The sequence below is a fragment of the Cavia porcellus genome, unplaced genomic scaffold, assembly GCF_034190915.1.
Source record: "Cavia porcellus strain 051 isolate PalLab524CR breed Dunkin Hartley unplaced genomic scaffold, mCavPor4.1 scaffold_14, whole genome shotgun sequence".
NCBI lineage: Eukaryota > Metazoa > Chordata > Mammalia > Rodentia > Caviidae > Cavia > Cavia porcellus.
In genome coordinates, this window is record NW_026947497.1 from 50,996,446 (window position 1) to 51,022,084 (window position 25,639).

The 25,639-nt window shown below is 39.3% G+C and overlaps 1 protein-coding gene across 1 annotated transcript in view; it reads right to left on the minus strand.

The window, feature by feature from the left end:
* Window positions 1-4,734: 4,734 nt before the first annotated feature.
* Smarca5 (SWI/SNF related, matrix associated, actin dependent regulator of chromatin, subfamily a, member 5) overlaps window positions 4,735-25,639 on the minus strand; it is a 37,292-nt gene continuing 16,387 nt past the window's right edge. The window contains exons 10-24 of the mRNA XM_003476989.5: window positions 22,485-22,594; window positions 20,309-20,535; window positions 17,708-17,829; window positions 17,480-17,632; window positions 16,016-16,148; window positions 14,250-14,398; window positions 13,937-14,056; window positions 13,093-13,203; window positions 12,642-12,755; window positions 12,197-12,319; window positions 10,338-10,470; window positions 9,520-9,638; window positions 8,667-8,879; window positions 6,743-6,850; window positions 4,735-5,968 (exon numbers count right to left, since the gene is read on the minus strand). Coding sequence (XP_003477037.1) covers window positions 5,903-5,968; window positions 6,743-6,850; window positions 8,667-8,879; window positions 9,520-9,638; window positions 10,338-10,470; window positions 12,197-12,319; window positions 12,642-12,755; window positions 13,093-13,203; window positions 13,937-14,056; window positions 14,250-14,398; window positions 16,016-16,148; window positions 17,480-17,632; window positions 17,708-17,829; window positions 20,309-20,535; window positions 22,485-22,594 — 2,001 coding nt within the window. The 3' untranslated portion in view covers window positions 4,735-5,902. The remainder of the gene's footprint in view (window positions 5,969-6,742; window positions 6,851-8,666; window positions 8,880-9,519; window positions 9,639-10,337; window positions 10,471-12,196; window positions 12,320-12,641; window positions 12,756-13,092; window positions 13,204-13,936; window positions 14,057-14,249; window positions 14,399-16,015; window positions 16,149-17,479; window positions 17,633-17,707; window positions 17,830-20,308; window positions 20,536-22,484; window positions 22,595-25,639) is intronic.

Sequence of the window (25,639 nt, forward strand, 5' to 3'; positions counted from 1 at the left end):
CTCTAACTTGAACTTTTGTATTTTAACTGCTTAAGGTAAAATACAGTATATTAAAGAGTTTTGTCGACAGAATCAAGTTCACCTGCTAGCTTGACACAACATCTGTAACTGTGGATATTTTTCTATCAGAGCAAGGGGGAGTGGCTTACAAAGCTACTTGACGTCTTGAGCTCCTATTTAAAGTGAAGATTATAAAGGTTAAATAATGTTGAGCACTTTGTGCTAGAATCAGTTCCCAGGGACTTTCTGTATTAGTTCATTCGCTGCTCAACAGTTCTTCAACCTACTTTACACTACGGGAAAAGTGAGATGCAAAAAGCATAAGTACTTTACACAGGGTTACACGAGAACCCATTTTAGTTCTTGAAACCTCCAGACCCAGCCGCTGTGATACACTGTCTCAAAATGTGCCCAAAGCTGGAGCCCTTGGCAGGTACACCCTGAAAGCAAAACAAACTTTTTCTTAAATTCTCTGCCCTTCGGTCAGGGAATACCAGTCTCATGTTAATGCTCCTCGGTGCATTCAAAATAACTAGAAAACCAAGATTGACAGTCTACTCAGCTTTGGGGAAAAAAACTATCGCCAATCCTCTACTTCAGGAATTGAAGGACTGATAGCGCGTCTGTAATCCCAGCACTTGAGCCTGAAGTAGAGGCTCACCAGTTACAGGTGAGCCTGGGCTACACAAGGGAAATAATGAACAAAAATTTCTGCAAGAATAGTGTTTGCTTCATAAGCGCATACACTATAAAAACTACAAGGGTAATCGTTGCTACATCGTATTTGTTACTGTTTGTTGCTTCTGTTTCACGTCGCTATAAAAGAATTTTCCCCGTTCTTTTTCATGCCGATGCATTCTCAATTCCTAGTAGTTAATTGCAAATGCAAGTGTATTTAAGGTTAACCTAACAGAAGTAGTACTGCAACAGTTTAGTAGTTGTACCAGCCTTTAAAAGCCACTAGGTGGAGCTACGTCCTTATTAAGTGTAAAAGAAAAAAGGATGATTTGTTCTTGACAGTAATGGTGTTACCATTTCCGGTTTTCTTACTCCACCCCTCGCCCATTTTTTTTTTTTTTTTTTTCTTCTCCTCACCCCCTCATGGATAAATAAAACCAGCAAACAAGGTCTTTGTTTTTTTACTGTGCCAAGGCTCAAACCAAGGAAATTCTGGTGCAGGCTAGGCAGCTGCTCTGCCGCTGAGCCACACCGGCAGCCCAAAAAGGGTATTTTAAAACTCACTAGCGTCAGGCCAAAATCGTTATTTGAAGACCCTTTCCATATTTCATGTTATATGTTCTTTTGATCGGGTACCTTCTAATGATTCTGGTATCCAAAGTTTATTAGTATTTTTCAGATACTGTAAAGCTATTTTCTGTATGAAAAACTTAAGGAATAGCCTTTATTTTCAAGGTCCCTAGGGAAAAAAGTCTAAAACACTTTGGTCAATTAGGATTCTTCAACAATAGACTAACTTAGGATTTATTGTAAGTTTGTGAGGAAAGCTGAATAAAAAGATGAGCAATGTAGAAGTGGTTTTTTACTAAAAAGCGAGAAATCATTGTGTTAGAGATAAGCATCAGAGATATCTCTAGAAGCGGAGCTGTGTAAATATGAGGGAGGGAAATAATACTGAGGGACATGCAATGAAAAAGTTTCCAGTAAACAATGGAAGGAAGCTGGACAGGGTAGCAGCAATCCGGTTCTCAGGAGGCTGAGGCAGGAGGACCACTGCAAATTGAAGACCAACCTGAACTGCATAGCGAGACCCTATCTCAAACAACAACAAAAAAAATACCAGCCTGGGGCACACAGTGAGCTCGAGTTTAGCTTGGGAGACAGATGAAAGGTTAGAGATACAGACACTAAGAAAGGTACCATTTTGAGAACTTTTTTCTCCTTTTCTCCACTGTGCGTAGTGAATGAGCTGATGGGTTTCATTGTGGCAGATTCTTGCATGTGTTCTCACACATTGAGTTTTCTCACACACTCCCATCATCCTATTGTCCTGCCTTTCTCCCAGTTTACATGATTTGGGGTATACGCTGCACTCATCTGGCTGCTCTTGATGGCCCGCCCTTATACCACTACCCTTAACTCTTACTCCCTCCTTCTTGTCTACTAAGTATCCTTTCCACTTTCTTCAACCTGACAACACAGTTTCTGCTTCCTTCTGGGAAGGAAGGAAGATCTCCAGGTCCAGTTGGTTGCTTGGCTTGGGCCCAGGGCAGTGGGAAAGACATTAGACCCTCTGGCCTCAGGTTCACTATTTAACATCATCCCTGATGAGGCATTTACCCAAAGGGCTGTCTGCAGATCCCAGGTGTGGTGGGCTGATAACCCATGGTCAGCTTGTAACACCAGCTGAACTGAATCAGCGTGGTGCTGGGTGCGGATGGCCCATCTGAGGATTGTTGCCAAGATACAAAGACCTGGAGAAGTTGTTACTGGTTCTTCTGGGTGGCATTGGGTCTTCGGTTGTGGGTTCTCCTGGAGAAGCTTATCAAGCTTCTTTCCTGATGTGAACTTGGCTGTTCTCATTGTCAGAGGAGCTTGGGACCTTGTCGCTGACAATAGCTGTGGTTCACATTGGGGGAGCTCTGTTCCTTAACTTTGAAAATCACCTCCGGGCTTTGGAAGGGGAGATGTGTACCGCTTGGTCTCCAGAAGCTTGTCACTCTGACTTTCTGATACAAACTCTGCTGTTCTCATCGTCGGAGCTCAAGTGCTCAATGCTGCGGTTCTCTTTGGGGGAGCTCTGGTCCTTACTTCAAGCGTCGCTTCCTGGCTCCAGTACAGATCACTCAGCCTGCTGGTTCAGGTCCTTCACCCTATTGACACAGACTTTCTAGCTTCCACTGCTCACCTTTGGGCCTTCCCAGTGCAGGTCCTTGATAAGACTTGCATGAGACATTGTTGTGGGCTCTAGGTCTTCAGCTGGAGTTCAGTAGGGCATTACTGTCGGATCCAGGTCCTCTGCTGGATTCTTTGAGGTCTTTAGTGTGTGGACATAGTTCCTGCACTTTTCATGTGTGACTCTTTAGGTGACTATTATAAAATAATTCCATAAATTATGTGTCCTGTATTGAATTGTTTTCCTTGCAATCCCTGACTACACGACCAGGTCTACCTGCTGGGCTGCTGGGCACGTACTCATATAGGAAGATGATACCTGAGGTTATAGTAGAAAAATACCTATCGTAGTACAATGAAAAATGCCTTAGTACGATGAAGCCCTTGGGCCTTTCTGATCAGGAAACAGCATCTTGAATAGATGCCTGGAGGAGTAAGAAAGGACTTGGAGCAGGTGCTGGACTAACTCTAGAATAGGAGGCATGTGGCCAGCAGCTGCCCAGCCTAAAGGGTAACAGACACCCAGGCTCCCGTGACCCATCTTATCTGTCCACAAATGTAATTACTGCTAAGCTTGCAAGCGCCCAGAAGCTAAGAGCACAGGAGAGCCAGGCTTCTGCTGGCATCTCTATAGGTGACACAAGGTACAAAAGCTAGGCACGCACACCTGTGGCCACAGTGCCTGGGTTCGAATCCCAGCTCCATGCCTCAGGAGTTGGGCAACCTCAGAGCATTCAACCTATCCTTACTGGCCTTTTTCATCATTTATGAGACAAAAATGATCCTAAAAATCTTGACCTTGGATCCTGCTAAGTGATTCAGTAAGACCATCATTTACCATCCCAGCCCCTATCACTTACATTCAAATTTGTAAAAGATGGCAAGATGTACAGGGCCATAGAAGTTTTATTCCAGTATCTAATCCACCCCCAGCAAGTACTCATGGAGCATGTTCAGCATGGATGCACCGAAATAACCGGGGCACAGAATGAGAACAGGGCAGCAACCAGTCGGCTGCTGGTACGCAGGCAGAAGTGGGTGGGTGCCAAGGCCAGCAAAGAAGTGTGAACAAAGCAAGCCAGAGGACAAGGGCCAGCATACAAGGTGCATGCCTGTCTAGGAGCAGAGGTCGGAGGGTCTGGCTAGGGAGCATGTGGGGTCAGGCGGAGAAGGGCCTCAGAGGCTGCGCTGGAGCTCAGGTTTATCCTGCAGCCAGCAGCCAGCTGCTGCATGACAGTGCGTGTTGAGGGCGTTCTCAAGCAGAGCGTTTGGCAGGGCAGGCAGAGGTGCCAGGAACAGACGCAAAGGAACAGGCTGAGGTAATGAAAACCGAGATGGGGAAAGGACGGTCATCTTTTGACCTTGAAACACAAAGTGCATGCAGCACCGGCTCACCTGCAAAGCCAAAGACAGCATGACCTGCCTGATTTCTCCAGTTGCCTTCTCTTTGTACCATGCTACTGTTTATGGGAGTCTCCAACGCTGAAGGGTAAACATTGCACTTGATTCCGTCTGCATTTCCTCCCAATTTCTCTTCTGAAAAAATACCACTTCCATGACCATTGAAGTTTTCTTTCTTATGGTTTTTGAATTATTTTTCCAAAATGAAGTTGCAATTCTGTTATCTAGGAATCCTGCATTGCAGAGAAGTCAATGTTGAGCGGGGTATGGAGTAAATTCAAACTAGCTTGACAACTTACAGTGAAGACAGAGTTGACAGTAACAGCAGCAACCCCACTCTTCAGGAAACTGCAGTGTTACACTGCCGAATCAGTTACACGTGTCAGACAGAAAGTCAAGAGAGAAACCCAACAGAGAATTCCAAAGGGAAAAAATGAAGAATTAAGCAAGAAGAAATTTAAAATGGAAAGAAAAGACCACTTTAAGGATTATAAAAGTTATATTTATTCACGATGCTACATTTATTGCATTCCCTTAGAAAAATGGAGAACTGTCTGCCCAATCTGCACATATAAAACTTTATACAATTTATGTGTAGCACACAAAGGCTTCTGGTACGGCTAAAATCCTGACACTACAGTGAGGGTATTCCTGCTTCCGGGGCTCCAGTTTATCAAGTCTGTTCCCTACAAAATAAAAACTGGTATTTTACTGTCTTGCTCCTAATATTTAGAAATTATTTTAAAATATAATAAAATAAAATTTTCATTTATTCTATTAACTCAAAAATACTATAAACTGGGAGGGGATACAAGTCATTACCAATTTTAATAGTCTGACAAATTCACATTTCATTTTGGCTGGATCTTCCTATAATAAAAATTTAAAAAAACATTTTACTTCTGACATCCTTCTAAGTTGTGGCTGCTTCCAAAGGGTATCTGCCAAAATATTTACCATACACTTTAAAAAAAATTCCTTTTACAAAACAGTGCAACACCTTAAAGAACCAGAAAATACTAAATGTCTTTGGCTATTACAACTAAAAGGCCATTCCTCCAACATAATAGGGTATATTCATTTCAGAAGCAACCATAAAAATAGAAAGCATTAACACAGATGCACACAGAAATTAATTATAATTTGTCTTGCCTTTCCCCAATTTTATAATAATCAAGGAGAATTCAATTTACGTAATCTTTCCAGATGAGACTCAATAGCACTACAAAGAAAATTTCTGCAAAGGCAAAGTGAACTGAAATAATTACATAACTAATGAAGACTGAAGGGACGAGTGTTATTTGCAATTTTTTTACTTGTTTGCTTATTTTAAGCCTTACGAGTGTAAAAATGACAAAAATCACAACTTTCACAAATGAAACTATAATAGAAAAAATAAATCAAATGAAACATTTATTAATAAATGAAGCCTATTTTATTACTTCAAGTGTTAATGATAAAAAAAATTTCAGCACAGCTGTTCCATTTAAAAAAGTGAAAGTACATACTATATTTCTAGCTCAGTAAACAGATGGACCTGATGTCTCTGAATGACATAACAATTGAGCATTGTACAGTACATCTTATGAAGACCCGTAAATTAAAGAACTACTGTTTTAAAGTTAGTGATTATGAAACAAATATGCATTCATAGTTTCAGCTTCTTTTTCCTTCCTCGACCATCAGGTGCTCCATCCATTTTACGCTTCTGCGTCTACAAAGAAGGAAAAGATTTCTTTTTATGATCAGACTACTGCGAAATGAAATAAACTCATAAACACATCACAGCATTTTAGCAATAACTGCTTCATAACAGAAATACAGTGTTTTTCTCCCAGAATTGAACTGAATTCTTTCAAAACAAATCCAATTAATGTAACAAGATAACTTTTTTCTCCTGGAAACCCTTACCTTTACCATTAGGTAGCTATTAGGAACCATTAGGAAGCTAACCATGAAGCCATCATCTTCCCAATACTCCTTAGTCTACAGTTATGACTGACATTCCAAAAGTGTGTACTCTGGGCATTCATGATACACACTCCCCAGATTTTTAGAAACCCTCACTGTAACACGATTTCCTAATGCAATCAAGTTAAACTTTTAAACTTCCAGTGACTTAATTATATTATTTACAAAAACAAAACAAGCCTGTAATCCCAGTACTTGGGAGGCTGAGGCAGAAGGAACCAGTGAGTTCAAGGTCAGCTTGCACTACATAGTGAGTTCAAGGCCCGGTGAGCTACACAGCAAGTTCCTGCCTCAATATAAAAGCAACCCCACACATCAAAAGCTAACCATGTTCTTAAAACGACTAAAAAGTGTGATTTACCAACCTGCACTTCTTTTTTTTTTTTTTTTGTCTTTTTCGTTTTTATTGGTACCAGGGATCAAACTCATAACTGCCTGCTTGCAAGGGAGGCGCTTATGCCACTGAGCTAAATCCCCAGCCCCCAACCTGCACTTCTGCATGCTCATGAATACTTACTGAAGGCTTTGGTCCACGTTTCTTTTTCTCTGCCTTTTCCTTTTCTTCTAGTTCCATGTTTTCTCTTTCAATCAATGTAATTAAGGTGTTACACCTCCTCTGGAGCTCCTGAGTTATAAACACAAATATAAATATACATAACATGTACTTTTCATCTACAAGGTGCCATGTTTTCAATTTTTAAATGAAGGTGTATTTTTAAAAACCATTTTATATCCCCATACCTTGAAGACAAGCAAGATAACTTATTTTCATACACAAACCACGCCATGAGGACTTTTTTAAAAAGGTCATTTCAGCTGTGCATGGTGGTGCACGCCTATAATCCCAGCACTTAGGAGGCTGATCAAGCTGCACTACAAAGTAAGTTCAAACCTAGCTTGAACTGCATAATGAAACCCTATCTCAAAAAGACAGAATAGATAAATAAAGTTATTTCATCTTTCTACTTGAATTTTTAAAGCTATACTGTGGTACACTCTTCATAAATACTTCCTTACTTTTAGAAATTACAGTCATGAAAATAAGTCTTATGGGGCTGGGGATTTAGCTCAGCGGCATAAGCGCCTGAGTTCGATCCCCGGTACAGATAAAAAGGAAAAAGACAAAAAAAAAAAAAGAAAATGAGTCTTACTATACATGCAATTCTGGTCACTTACTATCTGTGCCTAGCAATTCCGTACTATTTACAATGAAAATGTTTTTTTAAATTAATAATACACACATTGGAGGATGAAAATCAACTAGAACTTCAACACTTGATGAACAGAAATCCACCTGCACAACTGCCGGCCTGCAGCTCCTATAGGGCAAGAGCGTCTATAGTAAGCAAAGCCTCGCATGCCACCCATCACACAGAAAGGACTCTCGGGCACTCTGGACACAGCATGGAGGTGTAAAGGACACCCTAAGGCTGGACTCCTGCTGGCTCCTGGATGAGGGTCATGCCCCAGTCGTCAGCCTCTCAGTGTTACAATTTTTCTGTACACCTTAACATGCTAGGAAGGAACTCTACTTTATACCACGGTACTGTGCTGCATGGTGACACCACCTTTTCTTGGCTTTTTGAGACGGTCTTGCTATGGTGGGGGTGGGGTTCAGGCTGGTCTTGAACTCACTATATGACCTCAAACGTCAAGCAATTGTTCTGTCTCAGCCTCCAAAATGCTGGGATTATGGGCAAGCCTCACTGTCACCTAGCAATACAGTCTCAAAAAATCATTATGCCGTATGAACTCAATAAATAGTTTTATTTACTAAGATATATGAGGGCTTACAGCAGCTATCATTCATCTTTCTCTATATTTATGGAGTGTTTCTTTCCTTCTGAAAATTTTTCAGGGGTCAAATATAGAAACGCTCTGCTTTCCTCTGTGATGCTACACTCCAAGTACACCGAGAGCTCTGACTACCAACACTAAGATATTTATACTGTGCTCACCCAGCAGAGCCTTGTCACCTTCCTGTCATCCTACAGAACAGAGGCTCAAGGGTGACGAAAACACACACAAGAAAAGGAGCGACCCACCTGAGCGACACTTCCCTCAAGTCTAACTTTAGGTTGTCAGAAATGAAGATCTTTGGTCGGAAACAGCCAGATATTGGGAAAAAAATCAAAGCCTACCAATACACTGGTATAAGAAATAGGATTTTCCTGCAGTTAACCATTTAAACAGAATTCAGATTCAACATTCTGATATTCATAGGCCTCAAAATAAAGATCACTTTTCTCGGCAGAAATGTATTTGCAAAACCCAGAGAATCCTCATGTTCAGAAGCTGAAGCAGATGCTGAAAGTTTCTTCTCAGAACCTGATTAAGATTAGTATCAAAGAACGCCTACCTGGCTTCACAGCCTGAATCCACTTTCCAATCCCACAAAGGGAGCCCAGCAAACCCCCAACACCTAAAGGCCCCAGGCTCACCATGGCAGTTCTGGACTTCAGAAACCAATCGAATCTAAACTGGGGAGAGTTGCGGATACACTGTCGCAATTCATCATATACATTTTCTTTGTCAAATCCAAGCTTGTGAAGCATGCAAATCAGGAAGCGATCCTCCTCTTCTGTGTAGTTTTTTCCTTTGTTAGTCCCATATGATATTCGGAGCTGATGAAAAGGTGCTTTGTACCGTCCAATCTATAAAAGTCAGATACTGTATGAAATATAAATCTGATATAATTTATTTCAAACTCAGTTTTACTATAATTGATGACTTAAAATAAATTTTTTTTTAAAAATTTATATATATATATATATATATATATATATTTTTTTTTTTTTTTTTTTTGGAGACAGGGCTTTGCTCTGTAGATCAGGATGGCCCTGACAATGCAGGCCAGGCTGGCCTCAAACCTGCAGCCTGCCTCAGCCTTCTGAGTGCTCGCATTATAGACATGTGCCACCATGCCCAGTTTGTCTTTATTTTTATTATTATTATTATTATTATTATTATTATTACAAAAAGAAACAGACTCAAAACTCTAATCAGAAGCTAAGCCTAGCACCTCTGACATAGTATGTCAAATGATACAGATGCCATTTACAATTGCTGTTTTTCTCTCAAGAATTTTTTGTTGTTGTTGTTGTTCTTTTTGTTTCTTTCGGTACCAGGGATCGAACTCACGACCGCACACTTGCAAGGCAGGCGCTTATGATACTGAGCTAAATCCCCAGCCCAAGAAATCTTTATTTTAAAACCTCCTTTCCCTTTCTTTAAAAAAATTAACTCTAATGACAGAAGTTCTATCAACGAAAACACTGATTAATACACAAGTACCTTGGTATCAAGTGCTTTTTTGATGCTTATTCTTCTTTGAATTCTTGCCTCACCCCTCTCAATCTGAGCCATGATCTTCTCTATGTCCTGCAGCTCGTTGCATCTTTCCCAAAACACAGCTGCAGACAGAACAGTGGTGGAAAGGGATACAGATCAGTAACTTTTTAATGATTCTGTGGTAACTTATTTGCTGAGGATTAAGAAACATTTTCATTTAACCTACATTTAATACTAAACAGCAATAAATCACTTTTAATTTTTCTATTTCCTAAAAATAAGAATAAGATGTACTGAATAATTTATCTAACAATGCTTGGAAATTTTACTATGCTAAAAATTCCAGGCACAGTCACCACCAAGTAACTACAGTCAACTGAACAGGAAACACAAACACACCAACAGTTAACAACTGATGGAGAAAAAGTAAATAAAAATTAAAACAGTTATTCAATGACCTGTTCTACCTTACTTGGCTATATGGCTAGCATAAAAAAAAAAAAGAAAGCAAGCCAGGCGTTAACATCTTCCTGCCTCAACCTTCTAATTTGCTGGGATTACAGGCAGCAAGATCTCAAATTTGAGGACATGTCACCTGGAGAATTTAGCAAGACCCTGCCTCCACAACAAACAAAAACAAAAAATAAATTTTTAAAAACTCAACACACCTTTAGGGACAGGAATCTATTCCAGCTTGTTTTTAGAAGCATACAAGGCATGATGTTTCAGATCAAAAACATAACTTCGACTAAGACAACAAGACTCTCCCAGTATGACTGTGAAATCATGACAACCTATGTAGTAAATGATGGAAGAATTACCTGAGTATTCAATAACTTCTTCTGGAGTTTTTCCTTCCACTTCTCTTGCTATATTTTCGATATCATCACGACCCCACTTCTCATTAGCTTTAATAAACTGGTTAAAGTCTCTCTTATTCCAATTGGTAAATCCCTAAAAAGTAACAGAAAAATTTGAAGGAAAAATGTCATACATTTTATTTACACAGGCTTCTGAATATTACAGAAAGCATTTCCAAATACAGTTCTTTTAGAATGATAACTTCTCCTGTACAAACTGAGCAACACAGTATATACTGTTTAGACAACTGAACAGTCAGCTCTGATGGGGAAGAACAAAAATGCTGTGTGAAAAGCTTTGCTAATTTTTGAAGGATTAACAGGACTTAAATCATAGAGACTGAATAAAGAACAAAGCTCAACAAGTGGAATAGTAGAAAGCAAAGCTTTAAAAGGAGGTTAAAAGACAGATTCTGAAAACTGTGACTTAATCCAAAAGACTGCTTTAAAAGTAACCTAGAAGCTGGGTGTGGTGGTGCATGCCTATAATCCCAGCACTCAGGAAGTTGAAGCAGGAGGATCCCTGCACAATGAGGATCAAGACCACACTGGTCCACCTAGTGAGCTTGAGATCAACCTGAATTACATAGTGAGACCATCTTTAAAAAACCAAAAACAGGGGGCTGGGAATTTAGCTCAGCGGCATAAGCGCCTGCTTGCAAGCAAGCAGGCAGTCGTGAGTTCAATCCCTGATACCAATAAAAAGGAAAAAGACAAAAAAAAAAAAAAAAAGCAAAAACAGGCCATCAGCAGCCATGCAGGGCCTGGAAAGAAAAACAAGAAGCCAATTCATTCTTCCTGAGTTAGCTGGCACACGGGATGGGACACGAGATCCCCCCAACCTCTGGTAAGCAACCTCCGCTGATTCCAAGGACACAGGCTGAGTTGATAGCAACTGAGGTACAAAAACAACCTAATACCTGTGAAGTATTAAGCTTTATTTGACTGACTTTGCAGGCCTAAGGCCAGTAGTCTGAGCACTTTAGAGAATAACAATATGCAGCACAGCAACCTGGGGAATTTCCTTACATCTTGTTTTTGAAATTCACTAATTCTCTCACTGTTTTGTTTGTTCTGCTTTATTCAATGCTTTGTTTTGACTGGGTTTATTCTGTTCTGTTTTGTTTGATTTTATTAGGCCTGATAGTATGGGTAGTAATTCTGAAGATAATAAGAGGCATTATGGTAAGCACTATTGATTTCCAAGCATCCTATTTTCCTTTTTTTATCGGTACCAGAGATTGAACTCATGACTGCCTGCTTTACAAGGCAGGCGCTTATGCCACTGAGCTAAATCCCCAGCCCCAAAGCATCCTATTTTGAAGTCCTGTATTGCTTTCACTGTTTTGTTTTGATTGGCTTTATTGTTTTTTTGTTTGTTTATTTGTTTGTTTTTCTCTTTAAAACAGAATTAAAGGCCAGGGATTTAGCACAGTAGCACAATTGCCTGCCTGGCAAGTGCACCAAAAAGGGGGTGAGAGGGAGGGTTAAAATTTAAAAAAAAAAAAAAAAAAAAAAAAAGCAAAAACCAAAACATACCAAGCAGAGATCTGTAACTGAGAATGGTAACTTGGTAGTAACAACAAGGATTCCCGGAAGGATGAGAACCCCAGCAGCGTGTGCACAGGGTGCTACTCAACTGAATGCAGATGTACAAGCTTCTCTGTAACCAGTGATAACCCACAGTACCATTTATCCGCACTTTATCACCCCCAAGTATTCCACTTGGGGGCCCACTGACTTCAACTCTGTATGCCCCAGAACACCCTAGCATAGCACTAACAAAGTGAGTGTGACTGGATTTTGTGTTGAGACTACACCTGTGTCAGAAGCTTTTCTTTTTCCTCTAACTCCTCGTCGTTAAGGGGTTCCGCTTCATCAATTTTTAGCTGTTCTTCTTTCTGCGCTTGTGCTGCATTAGGAAGATCAGGACTTCGAGGTACCTAAAAGACATTTTCCTATGCCATCAATCAACTCACTGAACAAGCATGTGGTAAATTACATTCCTAACCAAATAACTGGCACTACTATATTTCTCAAGTTTCAATTCCACCATGATATCTGCATTTATTACATTAAAAAAGGGGGATGGTCATTAAGTTTTCCATTACAATAAAGATTAAGTCAATACATGAAACATATATCACTAGTTATGGTAAACATTTTTTTCTACTAAGCTGAAATTAAATAATTATTAACAATTTATGCTTCTGTCTTTCATAGATTTGGGATAGAAAAAGATATAAAGTGGATAATTAAAATTACCTTGTACCCAATAGTTTTTCTGTAATACAGAATTTCTTTTTCCAGTAATTCAAATAAACGTGGGGGAAAGAACTGAAAATCTTGAACATTGGGTTGTTTTGGAGGTCGAGGAGCCTAAAGAGAAATTTTTAAATGTTATCTCTTAAAAATATATGATAATAAAAAATAAAATAAAAAAATATGGTAATGACTTTAATTATAACGAATAAACAAGTAATAAAAACCTCTTCCTAAAAAGAAAAAATCTCCTCCTAGCCCTCATTTCATAAATCATGACAGCCAATTGTGTCAGCAACTGAGAGCATCTTTCAATAAAAGTGAATTTTCAAATCAAATTTTAAATTAAAAACCTCTTTAAAGATGTAGGTACTCACAAAATAGTGTGCTGTAAACGTATGTTTGAAAGTGAACATTTATAGCAGTGTTAGCCTTGCTGTGCTACTTAACTCACCTTGGGTGCTTTGGGCTCACTAACACGAAGAGCCTCCCGAAAATAAGCATCGACGGCATAGTTGGCTTTCCTCTCCCGTTTGGGTGGCTCAATCCATTCAGTGAAGGCAATCTAGCATGTGGGAAACAATGCAGATCAGCAGCTTTTACTCGAGTGACAAGTCACAGTTAGGGATGTGTTGGTACATGAAAGATCCTGATAGAATTCTGAACAGTAAGTTCAGGGGCAAGACTCTTAAGTTTTGTGCAATGCTATATAATTAACACCTAACACAGTCTAGTAACTGGCATTAAATTTCTAACATTTCATGCCCAAATGAGTAATTCTGCAGGAATGCTGCAGAGTATAAACTGCCACCCAAATCAGGAAGACCACACAGACATACACTTGACCTAGAAAAACACCTGAAGATACATAAATCTGAGTGATAATAAAGGAAATTCTAGATAGAATTCCTTTTTGTTCTACTCTGTAACCATGCACCAATCTCTCTATTGCTAAGTATAAGGAAATTTAAATTTTCCTTCTAATTGTTACCACTTCTTTAATAAAGCAGATTATGACGTTTTGCCAATCATTTTCATTTTCAAATGTCAACTATTATATTCAACCCATACAAGAATGTTTCGCTCTAACAATAAACAATAAATTTCATCATATAAACTTCAATAACATTTCTGATTTCCCACTGAAAAACTTCAATTTTATATGATGGAAAAGATTTAGATACAAATAAGCAAAAACTGCTGCTTGAGATGAAATTATAAGGTATGACATCACATATTTAAAATTCTAACTTTCCAGTAAAATAAAGCATTGCAAAAGAGACCTCTTTCTGAAATACCTTTTGTTTTTCTCTATAGTCTTCTCCTTCAAAGTTGTACACACTTGACTCTGTATCCATTGTAAAATTCCTAAGTGAACTTTCACCCATTTTGGAGAGCTTTTCATTCATCTCAGCAGTCTACAAAGAATAAGAAAACAAACCATGAAAGTGAAAACAAGAATACATAAACTCTTTTACTGAGTCCTGCAGTAAAAATGAATTAGAATCTACAGTACACAAAAGCTTTTCACAAAAATAAGAATGTAATTCATAAAACAAGGATTCTGAAATACTTTGTATTGAAAGCACTATCATTTAACTTGCATCTCACCTTTTTTGCACCTCTTTCCAAAATGCCGTCAATGTCCTCATCCGTGATCTCGCTCTCCTTTGAGGCAAACACATGCGTTGCCCCATGGCGAATCATCTGAAGCATTTCATCCTTCCCAATTTTGTTAAGATTCTGATCCACGAGCCTCCCTGAAAGAGAGATTGTGTTGTATAATGTGACACACACTTTACTGTACTGTACTGCAAACACTGAATGTTCAGTGTTAAGGTGTGGCACATTATAATCTTGCCTCCAATCTCAATCATCTGTGTTCTGTAAATTCACTGCATCTTTTTCAGTTTTACACTTAGTTTACTGCCAAACTTCCAGTTAGCCTTGAAATGTTTTAAATGCTTATGTTTTATGTCATGTCACCAACTGTACACTGTCTTAATGAAATGCATTCATTTGTGGAATATTTGGGATTTAAAAATCAAAACTATGAGTGGGAAAACGCCACAAATTTCAACATTCAAGCATTATAAACCCAAGAGTTTCTGGTGAGTACAGGGATGTTCTCACTAATCTTCTAAAAGCAGCTTTTTCTTAGCAGAAATATACCTAAGCATGTTCTAACCTTTGTATAATCAAACTCTGTGTGCAAACTAAAATATCTTAAGTTTCTGAAACTGCATTGATCTCAAAAAGTGAACTCTTGAGACTACTTTTATAATACTAGAAACAACATTAATAAAGGAGAGAGCTCTAAACAGTATAACTGCGTGTATATTTAAGTGTATAAGATAGATAACGATATTGCTGAGTTTTGTTGGATCACTGAACAGAACTGTTTGCAGTCACTGTTTGAATGTCCACTTTATATGCTTTAATTTTGTAACTTGAACAAATATTTCTAAGATGACAGTTAATGTAATCTATTAACTAGTGATTTCCTGTTTATTTTTTTCTGAAATTCTATATAACTTGTACCCTTTTTCTGCTTTTTTTTTTCCTCCTTAAATAAAATAAACAAAAAAATTAAGGAGAAATGATCTTCAATTGGCAATAATGCAGGCAACCTAATAATTTGTTTTCAAAAATACAGACATCAAAATCACATCTTTCTTACAGCGATATGGAATAAGAACATGACATCCACTCTACAGAATCCAAACTGAAATCCCATTCTCATCTCCTGTTGCAGGGAGCAAACCCAAGCTGTAAACCTCCCCAACAGCAAACACTCCAAGCTCTAGTACCCACTGCATGTCTAAGCATCAAGAGCAGCATTTTACACAACAAACAGGCTTGGCTCACAGGAAAGGGCAAGGGCAGGTCTGCATTTCGATTTGGATTCCTTTAGTACTCCCCAGAACAATCAAAACTGCTTCTAAATTATAGTCACCACAGCTCTACTTAACATACATCACACTGAACATGAGGCATTTCACACACATTGTCCCACTGATCTTTCAAAGTCCTGAATAGCACCTACTTTTATCCCCTCCTGTAACAGATGGCATAAGAGGCTCAAGTGTGGCAGAAGACAACTGCTACTTGACACAATCAATCCTTGAGCCTCAGTTTCTCAGAGCCCAAAACATAGTAATAACACTAACATTTATTTCTGGAACAGGAATAATCTGTTGGCTGTACCATGACATAATAGAAGCTCAATGAAAACAATGTCGTGGTGGGCTGGGGATATAGCTCAGTGGTGTAAGTGCCTGCCTGGCATGTGCAAGGTCTAAGTTCAATTCCTGGTACCAATAAAAACATGGGAGGATGGTATTAATGCAACTTAATAAATGAGTTCCAGGGCTCACCTTGTTGAATGACAATTGAATCCAGTCTGAGTTTCATCTCTGCACGTTCTACTATTCTTTCTTCTACAGTGTTATCAGTTATAAAGCGGAACACTCTGACCGTCTTGGTTTGTCCAATTCTATGTGCTCGGTCCTAAGTGAATTAGTTAGTATGAATATACTTTAGAAGTCATACAAATAACTTAAATGCTTTTAAAATATGTAATGGAAACCAGGCATGGTGGTGCATGCTTGTAACTACAGCACTTAAGAGGCCAAGGCATGAGAATCACTGTGATTTCAAGGTCATTCTGAGTGACACTGAATTCAAGAACAGGCTTGTGTCAACACAGCAAGACCCCGTCTCAAAAAACCAAAAACTTGTAATAGAAAAATTCACATTGCGCTGGTATTTCTTAAAGTCTCAGCTTGAACTTACTGGTTATCTCATAAGGAAAACACTAATGAGTTTTTTGAAGTATTTTTAAAAACTCTTTTCTCTTAGCTAAGTATGGTAAATCACCCATCATCCCAGCATGCTGCAAGGTTAAAGCAGGAAGATCCAGAATACAAACCTAGCCCAGGCAACCTAGCAAGACCTTGTCTCAAAATAAAAAACAAAGTCTGAAAATATACTTAGTGTGCCACTGGCCGGGGGTTCAATCCCCAGTACTGAAAATTTTTTTTCTTGGGTATTAATTCATGGTTTTTGTACCTTAACTTCCATGGCTATATAATATGGGAAAGTGACATGAGAAAATTGAGTTTTACAATATAAAAACCCTCATCTTGGGTGGGCTAGTACCTGAAATTCTGCGTCAGCCTCCCAGAGGGCCAGCATTACAGATGTGTACCACCACGCCCAGTTCAACACACTCCTTACTACTCACAATTTATCAGTGCTCCCCAGCTCCCCTTAGATGACCAACACCAAAGATTTCTCAGTTGAGTTTATGGCCACCAACATCATGGAACAAGTCATTAGCAAGATCAAAGTGAGGAAATCTATTAAATTTTCACATTAATCCACAGACTATTAATTTTATTGACATAATAATCTTTCTGATCTGACCAGACACTTCCACACAGTAGCACAGAATTTCATTATCTGGGGTGTTGAGAGGCTAGACACTCGGCCAAGCCACTTCTTCTTCCTCCAAGGACATAGCCCCTCTCCCCAACCATGTCCTTTGTAGACAGCCAACGTTGGGAGAATATGTTCAAGTCTGACCGCTAAGCACTTCCTAGGCAATGTTCAACTCCCTCCTCCCCATCCTGCTCTCGGGATGTAGGACACGCAGCCAGGAGTGAACCGTGAAACGGGCGTCCTGAGACTTACATCAAAGGCAGTCTTCAAAATGCTTCTGCTGCACCATTAGCTCAGAAAAAACTAAAAGGATAGAGATAAATCACTGCCAGCTGTGAAACGAGCATCCCCTAACTGAAAGGTCTCATTAAGCATAGAATGTACTTACTAACTCTTACCATAGCCTGGAGATCTACTTGGGGATTCCAATCTGAATCATATAAAATCACTACATCAGCTGTAGCAAGGTTGATGCCAAGACCACCAGCCCGAGTGCTAAGCATGAAAACAAACTTTGTGCTGTTTGGTTCGTTATATGCATTGATAGAATCCTGTGGATATAAAATAAAATGATCGGAAACTTTATCCAAGTTTTAAAAATCTTCCCTCCCCAGAATTTTACTCACTTGTCTCTCATCATGGGGTGTCTGTCCATCCAACCTGCAGTACTCGTAATTTCTCCACATGCAATAATCTTCCAAAATGTCCAACACTCTTGTCATCTGACTGAAGATAAGTACTCGGGAACCTGGAGGAGAACAAAGCAGTCCATTATCCACAGGTTCAAAAGTAGCAAAATCTATTTCAAAACTTAAGGCTCATCAAAATCAAGAATAACAATTAGTCCCTAACTCCAACTTGCGATTACAGACGTGCTATTTGGTTATAAAAAAAGAAATGGTATTGTATTCTCCACCTCCATTCATAGCACAAATAGGACAAGGTAATAGTGGAAGAGAAAGGTAAAGCAGAGGGAAGAACTACAGAAAGACGGGAACAACTGGGCAGTACACTAGTAAACAGAATGGGCCATTTGTCTCTGATTTGGGAGCCTTACCATTTCTACGTAAGGTAAGACAATCACTAGCTTGTTACCTCACACATATTTAAAAATAATCTTCATGGCCAGGCGTGCTGGTGCACACCTGTAATACCAGCACTCAGGAAGCTAAAGCAGGAGAACCACCATTACTTTGATGACAACGTGGGCTACAAAGTGAGCTCAGGACCAGCATGAACTATGTAGCAAATCCCTGTCTCCAAAAAGAGAAAAAAAAAACCACATCTGCACCTCCACAATGTTCTAAAGACCTATTCCAACTCAAAGAGACCTTAAATGTGCATGTCACATCTACCATGAAAGTCCGTTACTTGTCTGTCCTGATTCAAATTATCTGACTGTCCTCTGTAGAACATATGGAAACAAAGAAATCTCTTTTTTTTTCTTTTTTCTTTGTTTTGGTGCCAGGGATTGAACTCATGACCTCTCTCTTGCCAGCCAGGCACTTATGCCACTGAGCTAAAGCCCCAGCACTGAAATCTTTTTAAAAAATAATGATTATTGGGGCTGGGGGTTTAGCTCAGCAGCATAAGCGCATGCCTTGAAAGCAGGCGGTCATGAGTTGAATCCCCGGTACCAATAAAAAGGAAAAAGACAAAAAAAAAAAAAATGATTATGAAATGATCCTCTCAGAACCTGAAACTGACACACTTTCACACTTCAAAATGTGTAACATTTCTCATTTTCCTGCAGAATTTAATATAATGTATTTTTTTAAAGTATAAACGAAAAAGTAAAAGTAAAGTAACTGAAGGACAAGTCACACGGTAATTTTTTGTTAAGTTTTGGCTGTGGTGCTGGAGACCCAGGCCTCCCACAAACTAGGAAGCACTGATCTATGCCTCTACCTTTCTTACACAATATATTTTTGATAGCAGTATCAGTCATCTACTTTCCTAAAAAAAAGCATATAGTGAAATACAAAAAGAGAAATTTCAAATATAAACACATGTTTGATGCTATAGTCACTTAGTTTTTGTAAGACCGGTATTTCTTATCTTTAAAAGAGCTAGATAATGAGTAAATAATGAGTAATTTATGAAATGCTCTAGCTGTATATTGGTTACTACTGTTAAAATTTCTTCATGCTATGTTCTCCTCATCCATGCAATTTAAATATACCTGTAACATAAAACACTAACACTCTCATTTTCAAAACTAAAAAGTCAAGACACTATAAAGAAGTTTGGAGTCCATATTAATTTTTTTGTTGTTTTGAGACAGGATCTTGCTATGTAATTCTTTTTTTTTTTTGTACCAGGGATTGAACTCACGACCTTAAGTTTGCCAAGCAGGCACTTATGCTGCTGAGCTAAGCCCCCAGCCCTTGCTATATAATTCAGATTGGTCTCAAACTCACAATGATTCTCCTGCCTCAGCCTCCTGAGTGCTGGGATTACAGGCGTGCACCAACATCCCAACGACATATACAAATTTTAATTTAAAAAAAACACACTAACAGGGCCAGAGATACAGAGCATTGGTAAGGTGACTGCCTGGCAAGTGCAAGGTCCTGGGTTTGAGTCCCCAGGCAAAAGATAAAAGACATCCACATAAACAACTGAAAACAAACACATTATTGTCTAATGAAAGATCTGAGAACTGCCTATGGAAGCAACATTCTTTACGTTTTGTGCGACAGAAAGCTAAAGTTTCTAGGAAAGCATAAATAAAATGGGAACTCTCCTCCAAAACTAAGGACTACAGCTGCTTTTATTATTTGTTACTTCTAAGAGATTTTTTTTAATCTTTTTATCTGTACCGGGGCTCGAACTCAACCGCCTGCTGCAAGGCAGGTACTTATGCCGCTGAGCTAAATCCCCAGCCCCTACTTCTAAGAGATTTAAGGCCTACAACTAGGCAGTTTGGGGGAAGCTTAAACTGCAAAAAGGATACCAAGTTTTTTTGGCATTTCAAAGATTAACGTCAGAAAGCATCCAAAGAGGGATGGGGATTTAGCTCAACAGCATAGGTGCCTGCCTTGCAAGTGTGTGGTCAAGAGTTCAATCCCTGGTACCAATAAAAAAAGAAAAAAAAGACCAAAAAAAAAAAAAGAAAGAAAGCAAGCATCCAAAGAGTCATTTCAAAGTGTAGTGTTTCTTTTCATTTTCCCACTAGAATTTTAAGTTTTCCTTATGTTCCAAATAGATACCAGTAACACAGATACCTTGTTCTTTTAATTTGGGGAGCAACTTGTCTAACACCACCATTTTGCCACTGTTGGTAACTAGATGCATATCCGTGGTGTACGGCGGCCCGGGTTCGGCTCCATCGAAGAGGTACGGGTGGTTACAGCACTTCCTCAGCTGCATCAGGATGTTCAGCAGCCGCATTTTATCCATCTTCCCTGCAGAGTTCAGGATGTCTATGTCCTTCATTAATATCCGGGTATACCTATCGCAAAGACCAACATTGAAGGTCTCAGAGGCCCCCTGACAAAGCCCTGTTCCGTCACATTTCAACCCCCTTGCCAACCTCACCCAAAATACCTCTAAGCAGCAACCCATTGCCTTAAGGGGTGCCTCACTGAATTTTACTATGCATAACCTCTATTTTCCAGTGCTTTTTTAAATTGCCCATAGGGTTTTACTGTTCAAACTTACATTTTTTTTAAAGCAATTAAATGAAACTTAAAATGTAGATATTAAACGTAATTTTATATTATAGTATTTTACAACAGAAAGTGCCACTCATTTAGTCAGGTGCCACATGACAATTCGGTCCAGTGAGGATCCTGTTGCTAACTGTGTGCTAAGTGCCCTCTGTCTGCATGACTACAAAGTAATCTAAGATGCCTTTCTCAGAATCCTTCCTTCGTTGCGAGACACATGACAGTGCTGCCCACCATGCAGCTAGGGCAGCATGTGGCTAAGCGCCCTGACACCTGAGAAGCGAGGAAGAACCAGAGGGACAGGCATCACATGAGATTAAGATTACTCTCTGGTACTGATAAAAACGAAAAAGACAAAAAAAAAAAAATGACAGTACAGTCTGATCTAAATGTAACCACAAATATATACAGGGAGGGGGGACAGCAGATCTGCGAGGCCACAGCCATAGGCTTAGGCCACATTGTAAAAAGCCACAAATACATACTAAAACTCTGGACAGCTTTCTGTAAGAACGAAGAATCTGTTTCAACCCAGAAGTTTAAGTGAGATTTTGAACCCAGGAAGCAAATTTTTTTTTTCTTTTGTCTTTTTGAAACAGGGTTTTTCTAAGTAGTTCAAGTTGGCCTTGAGCTCACTTTGTAGCCCACGCTGGTCTCAAACTCACAACAGTTCTCCTGCCTCAGCCTCCCAAGTGCTGGGACACAGGCATGAGCCACCACACCTGGCTAAAACAAATTTTAAACAGCCATCTACCCTTCCACGCTTCAACTGTGAACACAAAACACTACTCAAGGCAGATTTCACTAAAATTGACTCAAAAAGGACCTGTCTTCATTTACACTGGCTCATGTCTAGGTCTGTATTTCAGATACAGATATACGTTGTGTGTGTGTGTCTCTGTGTATACACATATACAGGAGAAAAGGACAAGACTGTCATCTCTGCTACCCTATAAAGGCCTTTCTTAAGTTTTGGGCACACTGAAGATACCTTCCACAGTGGACTTCTCATCCAGATAACACAACCCACTCTCCACATGATAGCCAATACACTTTCAACCCTTTTACAGCTCTAAACTTGCAACACTACCAGAAACATGGAATCCAGTGTACTTGATAGGGCCTCAGAAGACTGAAGAGCAGGGTGGGCTCTGGTTTATTTCCTCTTCTGAGCGCACTACTCTTACAACCACTCTACGCTAAGGTATCACAATCTTTTCCCATAGCCACTTTATGTTGCTAATTTAAGTGGTGCTTTCTAGCTACCAAAAAAATAGTAATACTATGACCAAGTCTGTGGTTTCCAGCCTTTTAAGTATCATACACCTATAAAACTTTTAGGTTAAAAAAGAAAAAAAAACCCTAGGTTTTCATTTTTTAAACTGTATCCTATAAAGGTGCTTAAAATTACCTATGATACATATTACCACCATCATTTCACAAAAGGATATTTAATCTTCCTAAAATAAAACTTCAGCTCAGAATGGACAAGTCTAAATAAATGTTTTATGAGGTACTGCAAAAAAAGAAGTGCTTAAATTTCACCTCTATACCCTACAACCCCAGAGGCTAGCACAAACCCATTACCCAGTATTTACAGACCACTAGCGTCTTCTTTGAAAATTCATGCTTTACATGTATTATTTAATTAAGCCCAAAATTAGATTTTGGTGTTATAAACCACAGGTTTAGAACACTTTCAAAACTGAGGGGAGAACCTCCCAACACACACCATTCCCTCTGCATTTTGCTGAGACCCACGTAGATCTTTACTTCTTTCTTTGGAGGCAAACTCTTTTCAACATCAGCCTTAATTCGACGAAGCAGGAATGGACGCAAAACCTTAGAAAAAACAGAAAGAGAAGGCCTGATGTCTGTACCTGATGTCTGATGATTACAGAATCTTAAAACCACCTATTAAATACACAAAGAAATTGTGCTGGTTAAGGGGATCGAGTGAATTTTAGGACTTCTCTATGGGTTCCTGAAGGCTAATCATAAAATTTCATTATTTACCCAATATATTATATATACTTGCTACATTCATATGAAACAGAAGTGTTGTACATTTAAAGGTGTGCTTCTTCAACATTTACTATCTTTCAGTTTTGAAACTACTTACTAGCACAGAGACAGTCTAATATTGTTTAGTAAATACCTGGTCACTATAATAGCTCTTTACAGTTAGTTTTTAAATTTACCATCTTGGGGCTGGGGATTTAGCTCAGCGGCATAAGGGCCTGCCTTGCAAGCAGACAGTCGTGAGTTTGATCCCTGGTACCGATAAAAAAGAAAAATACAAAAAAAAAAATAAATAAAAAAAAATAAATAAATTTACCATCTTAATTTGTGGTTGCACACCACAACAAAGGTACACAAATCATGACCACAACTTAACTTTGCTCACACAAATACAACCACATCGTCATCTTCATAATCACCAACAAGAGGACCAGAACACCGAGAACTCTTCTTTGTCCCTCCAAGCCAGGCTGTACCTTTTCCTCCCAAGAGGAGGCAATATTCTTACGTTAAACACCATGTATTAGTTTCACCTGTTATTTTTAACTACGTTCACATGGACTCATTCAACATATGCCCACTGATGACTGATTCTTTTACCCATCATGTTTGCAAAACATTAATGTCATATGTTAGGGCTGGGGAAGGGGCTCAGCAGCACAGCGCCTGTCTGACAAGCACAGGGTCATCAGTTCCATTTCCATTACCAACAATAAATTAATTAAACATGGGCTGGGGATTTAGCTCAGCGGCATAAGCACCTGCCTTGCAAGCAGGCGGTCATGAGTTCGATCCCCGGTACCGATTTAAAAAATTAATTAATTAATTAATTAAACAGTAGGTTTTACATACCTATAAAACTAACAACTTTTATTTGTACCTTCATTTGTTCCAGTTGTACTGGTTTATGAAAAGCTTGACTATATCCCAAAACAAATTTAAAACGGGTAATAATACTCTTGCCTGGTAACAGTGTGTACACAACTTAGTACAGCCCTAGTCAGTAGCCAGCAGCCGACCACTGGCAGGGTGTGTTGAGACACTGAGCTCTTCTGACTGCCCTCCACACTGCTCAGCTACATGCATCGAGGTAAAACCAAGGGGAATCTGCAAAGAAATCACCCAGCCAATCCATACATTTTAGACTATTAAAATTAACATTATATTAAAATATAAACTATAAGGGAAGATTTGGAGAGAGGCAATTTGAGGGTTGTTTAAAGCATTAGACGATTGACAAATTTAAGAGTTACCTTATTCCTAAGCATATCCGCACTGACTTCTAATCTGCCTTTCACTGTAGGACCAGAAGCACTAGAGTGGCAATTTCAGAGTGAAGGTCAGGACAAAGCAGAAGCAGCCACCAGCCTGACTTCTCTCCAGCCAAGAGTCTAGCCCACCTGTGCCTTCTCTCCTGCCTGACTTCATAAAGCCTTTCACACTACTCAAAACAAAAAACAGGTTTGCCTGAACCAGTCAGGACTGCTAAGTGGGGAGTTTCAGGATCTCGCCTACCAGTAACCTGCTGCTGATGAACGGAAACCAAGAGCACACCAGGAAGGGGAAAGGTACAGAAAGGGTGACCAAGCTGCTCCGCCCCATGCCCTGGAGACTGCATGCAGAACCACAACCCCTGGAGTAAGTACACCCACATGAAGGGTCAGACCCCTGAATACCAGGATCACCTTCAAATGCTTCACAGAAATCTCAGTGCACAGAACCTTATGATTTATATACAAATAAGCATCCATTAAAATCAGGCATTACACCAGCTATATACAACTGTAAATCTATCTCCCTGCTTTGGTTAAAATTCAGCAAGGAAAACACTTGTGAATCATTTCAGCACTCTATGTGATGTTCTATAAAATGCTAGAATGCTCACATTACCACAAAGGGAATACATGAAAGCACCTAGCCTACCTGTGCCTAGGGCCTCAATGAAAAATATACAATCACCAGTTCTGGGGCTCAGGAAAGGGGATTCACCATGCAGGAAAAACAGTAAACAGAATGGAATTAGAATGCCTACAGAAAACTGATAGTAGGGCCAGCAGTACTCTCCAAATAAATGCTATGAGTAAGGAAAGGAAATGGAAGCTGGGGTTGTATTAGAAAGGGGAGCTCACAGAGGAGGGGACAGGACATGACTTTGCCTCCCAGGGGACACTTATACTATTGAGACATATTTGTAGTCACAACTGGAGGCACTTTATGAAAAGAATCTAATAATAAAGGTGACAGGAATGCTATTAAATACCGAAAACCATGGGGTAACCATCTCTTCCCCTCTGCAAACCTTCACTCCTTTCCTCAAACCTCTACTGCAATCCAGACCAAAATCAGGATAAAGGTCCGGCAATGGGCTATGAAGGACCTCCTAAAACATGCTTAAAGGTCCTACTGTATCCTGCTTACCAGAGCATCTAGACCTCAAGGACTACCAGAGAAATTTCTCTACCTAACTTCTACCTGTGAACTTTCACAGCCAGGAACAAAGGCACACAAAAAACAAAGCTATAATACCAACTCCGCTCACAAAAAAGTACTATGTACTGCCACTACTGTTAAAAACAACAGATGCATCACTAGCTCTTTCAGCAGTAAACCTGTTAAAATTCTCCCATGAAATTTAAATGGAACTAAGCTTAAAAGGTATGTTAGTCAGCTTCTCCTGACTCTGAGACATTCAACTCTGAGACATTACTTTCTTCTTTCATTTAGCTGGAATTTCAGCTCTAACACTAAAATCACCATGCATTACGCACTATGCCCATTGTAAGACCAGACAGTTAAATGGCAGAATTTAAACAGATCAATTCTAAGGGCATTATGCTTTCTATTAAAAGAAAATAATCTGATGTA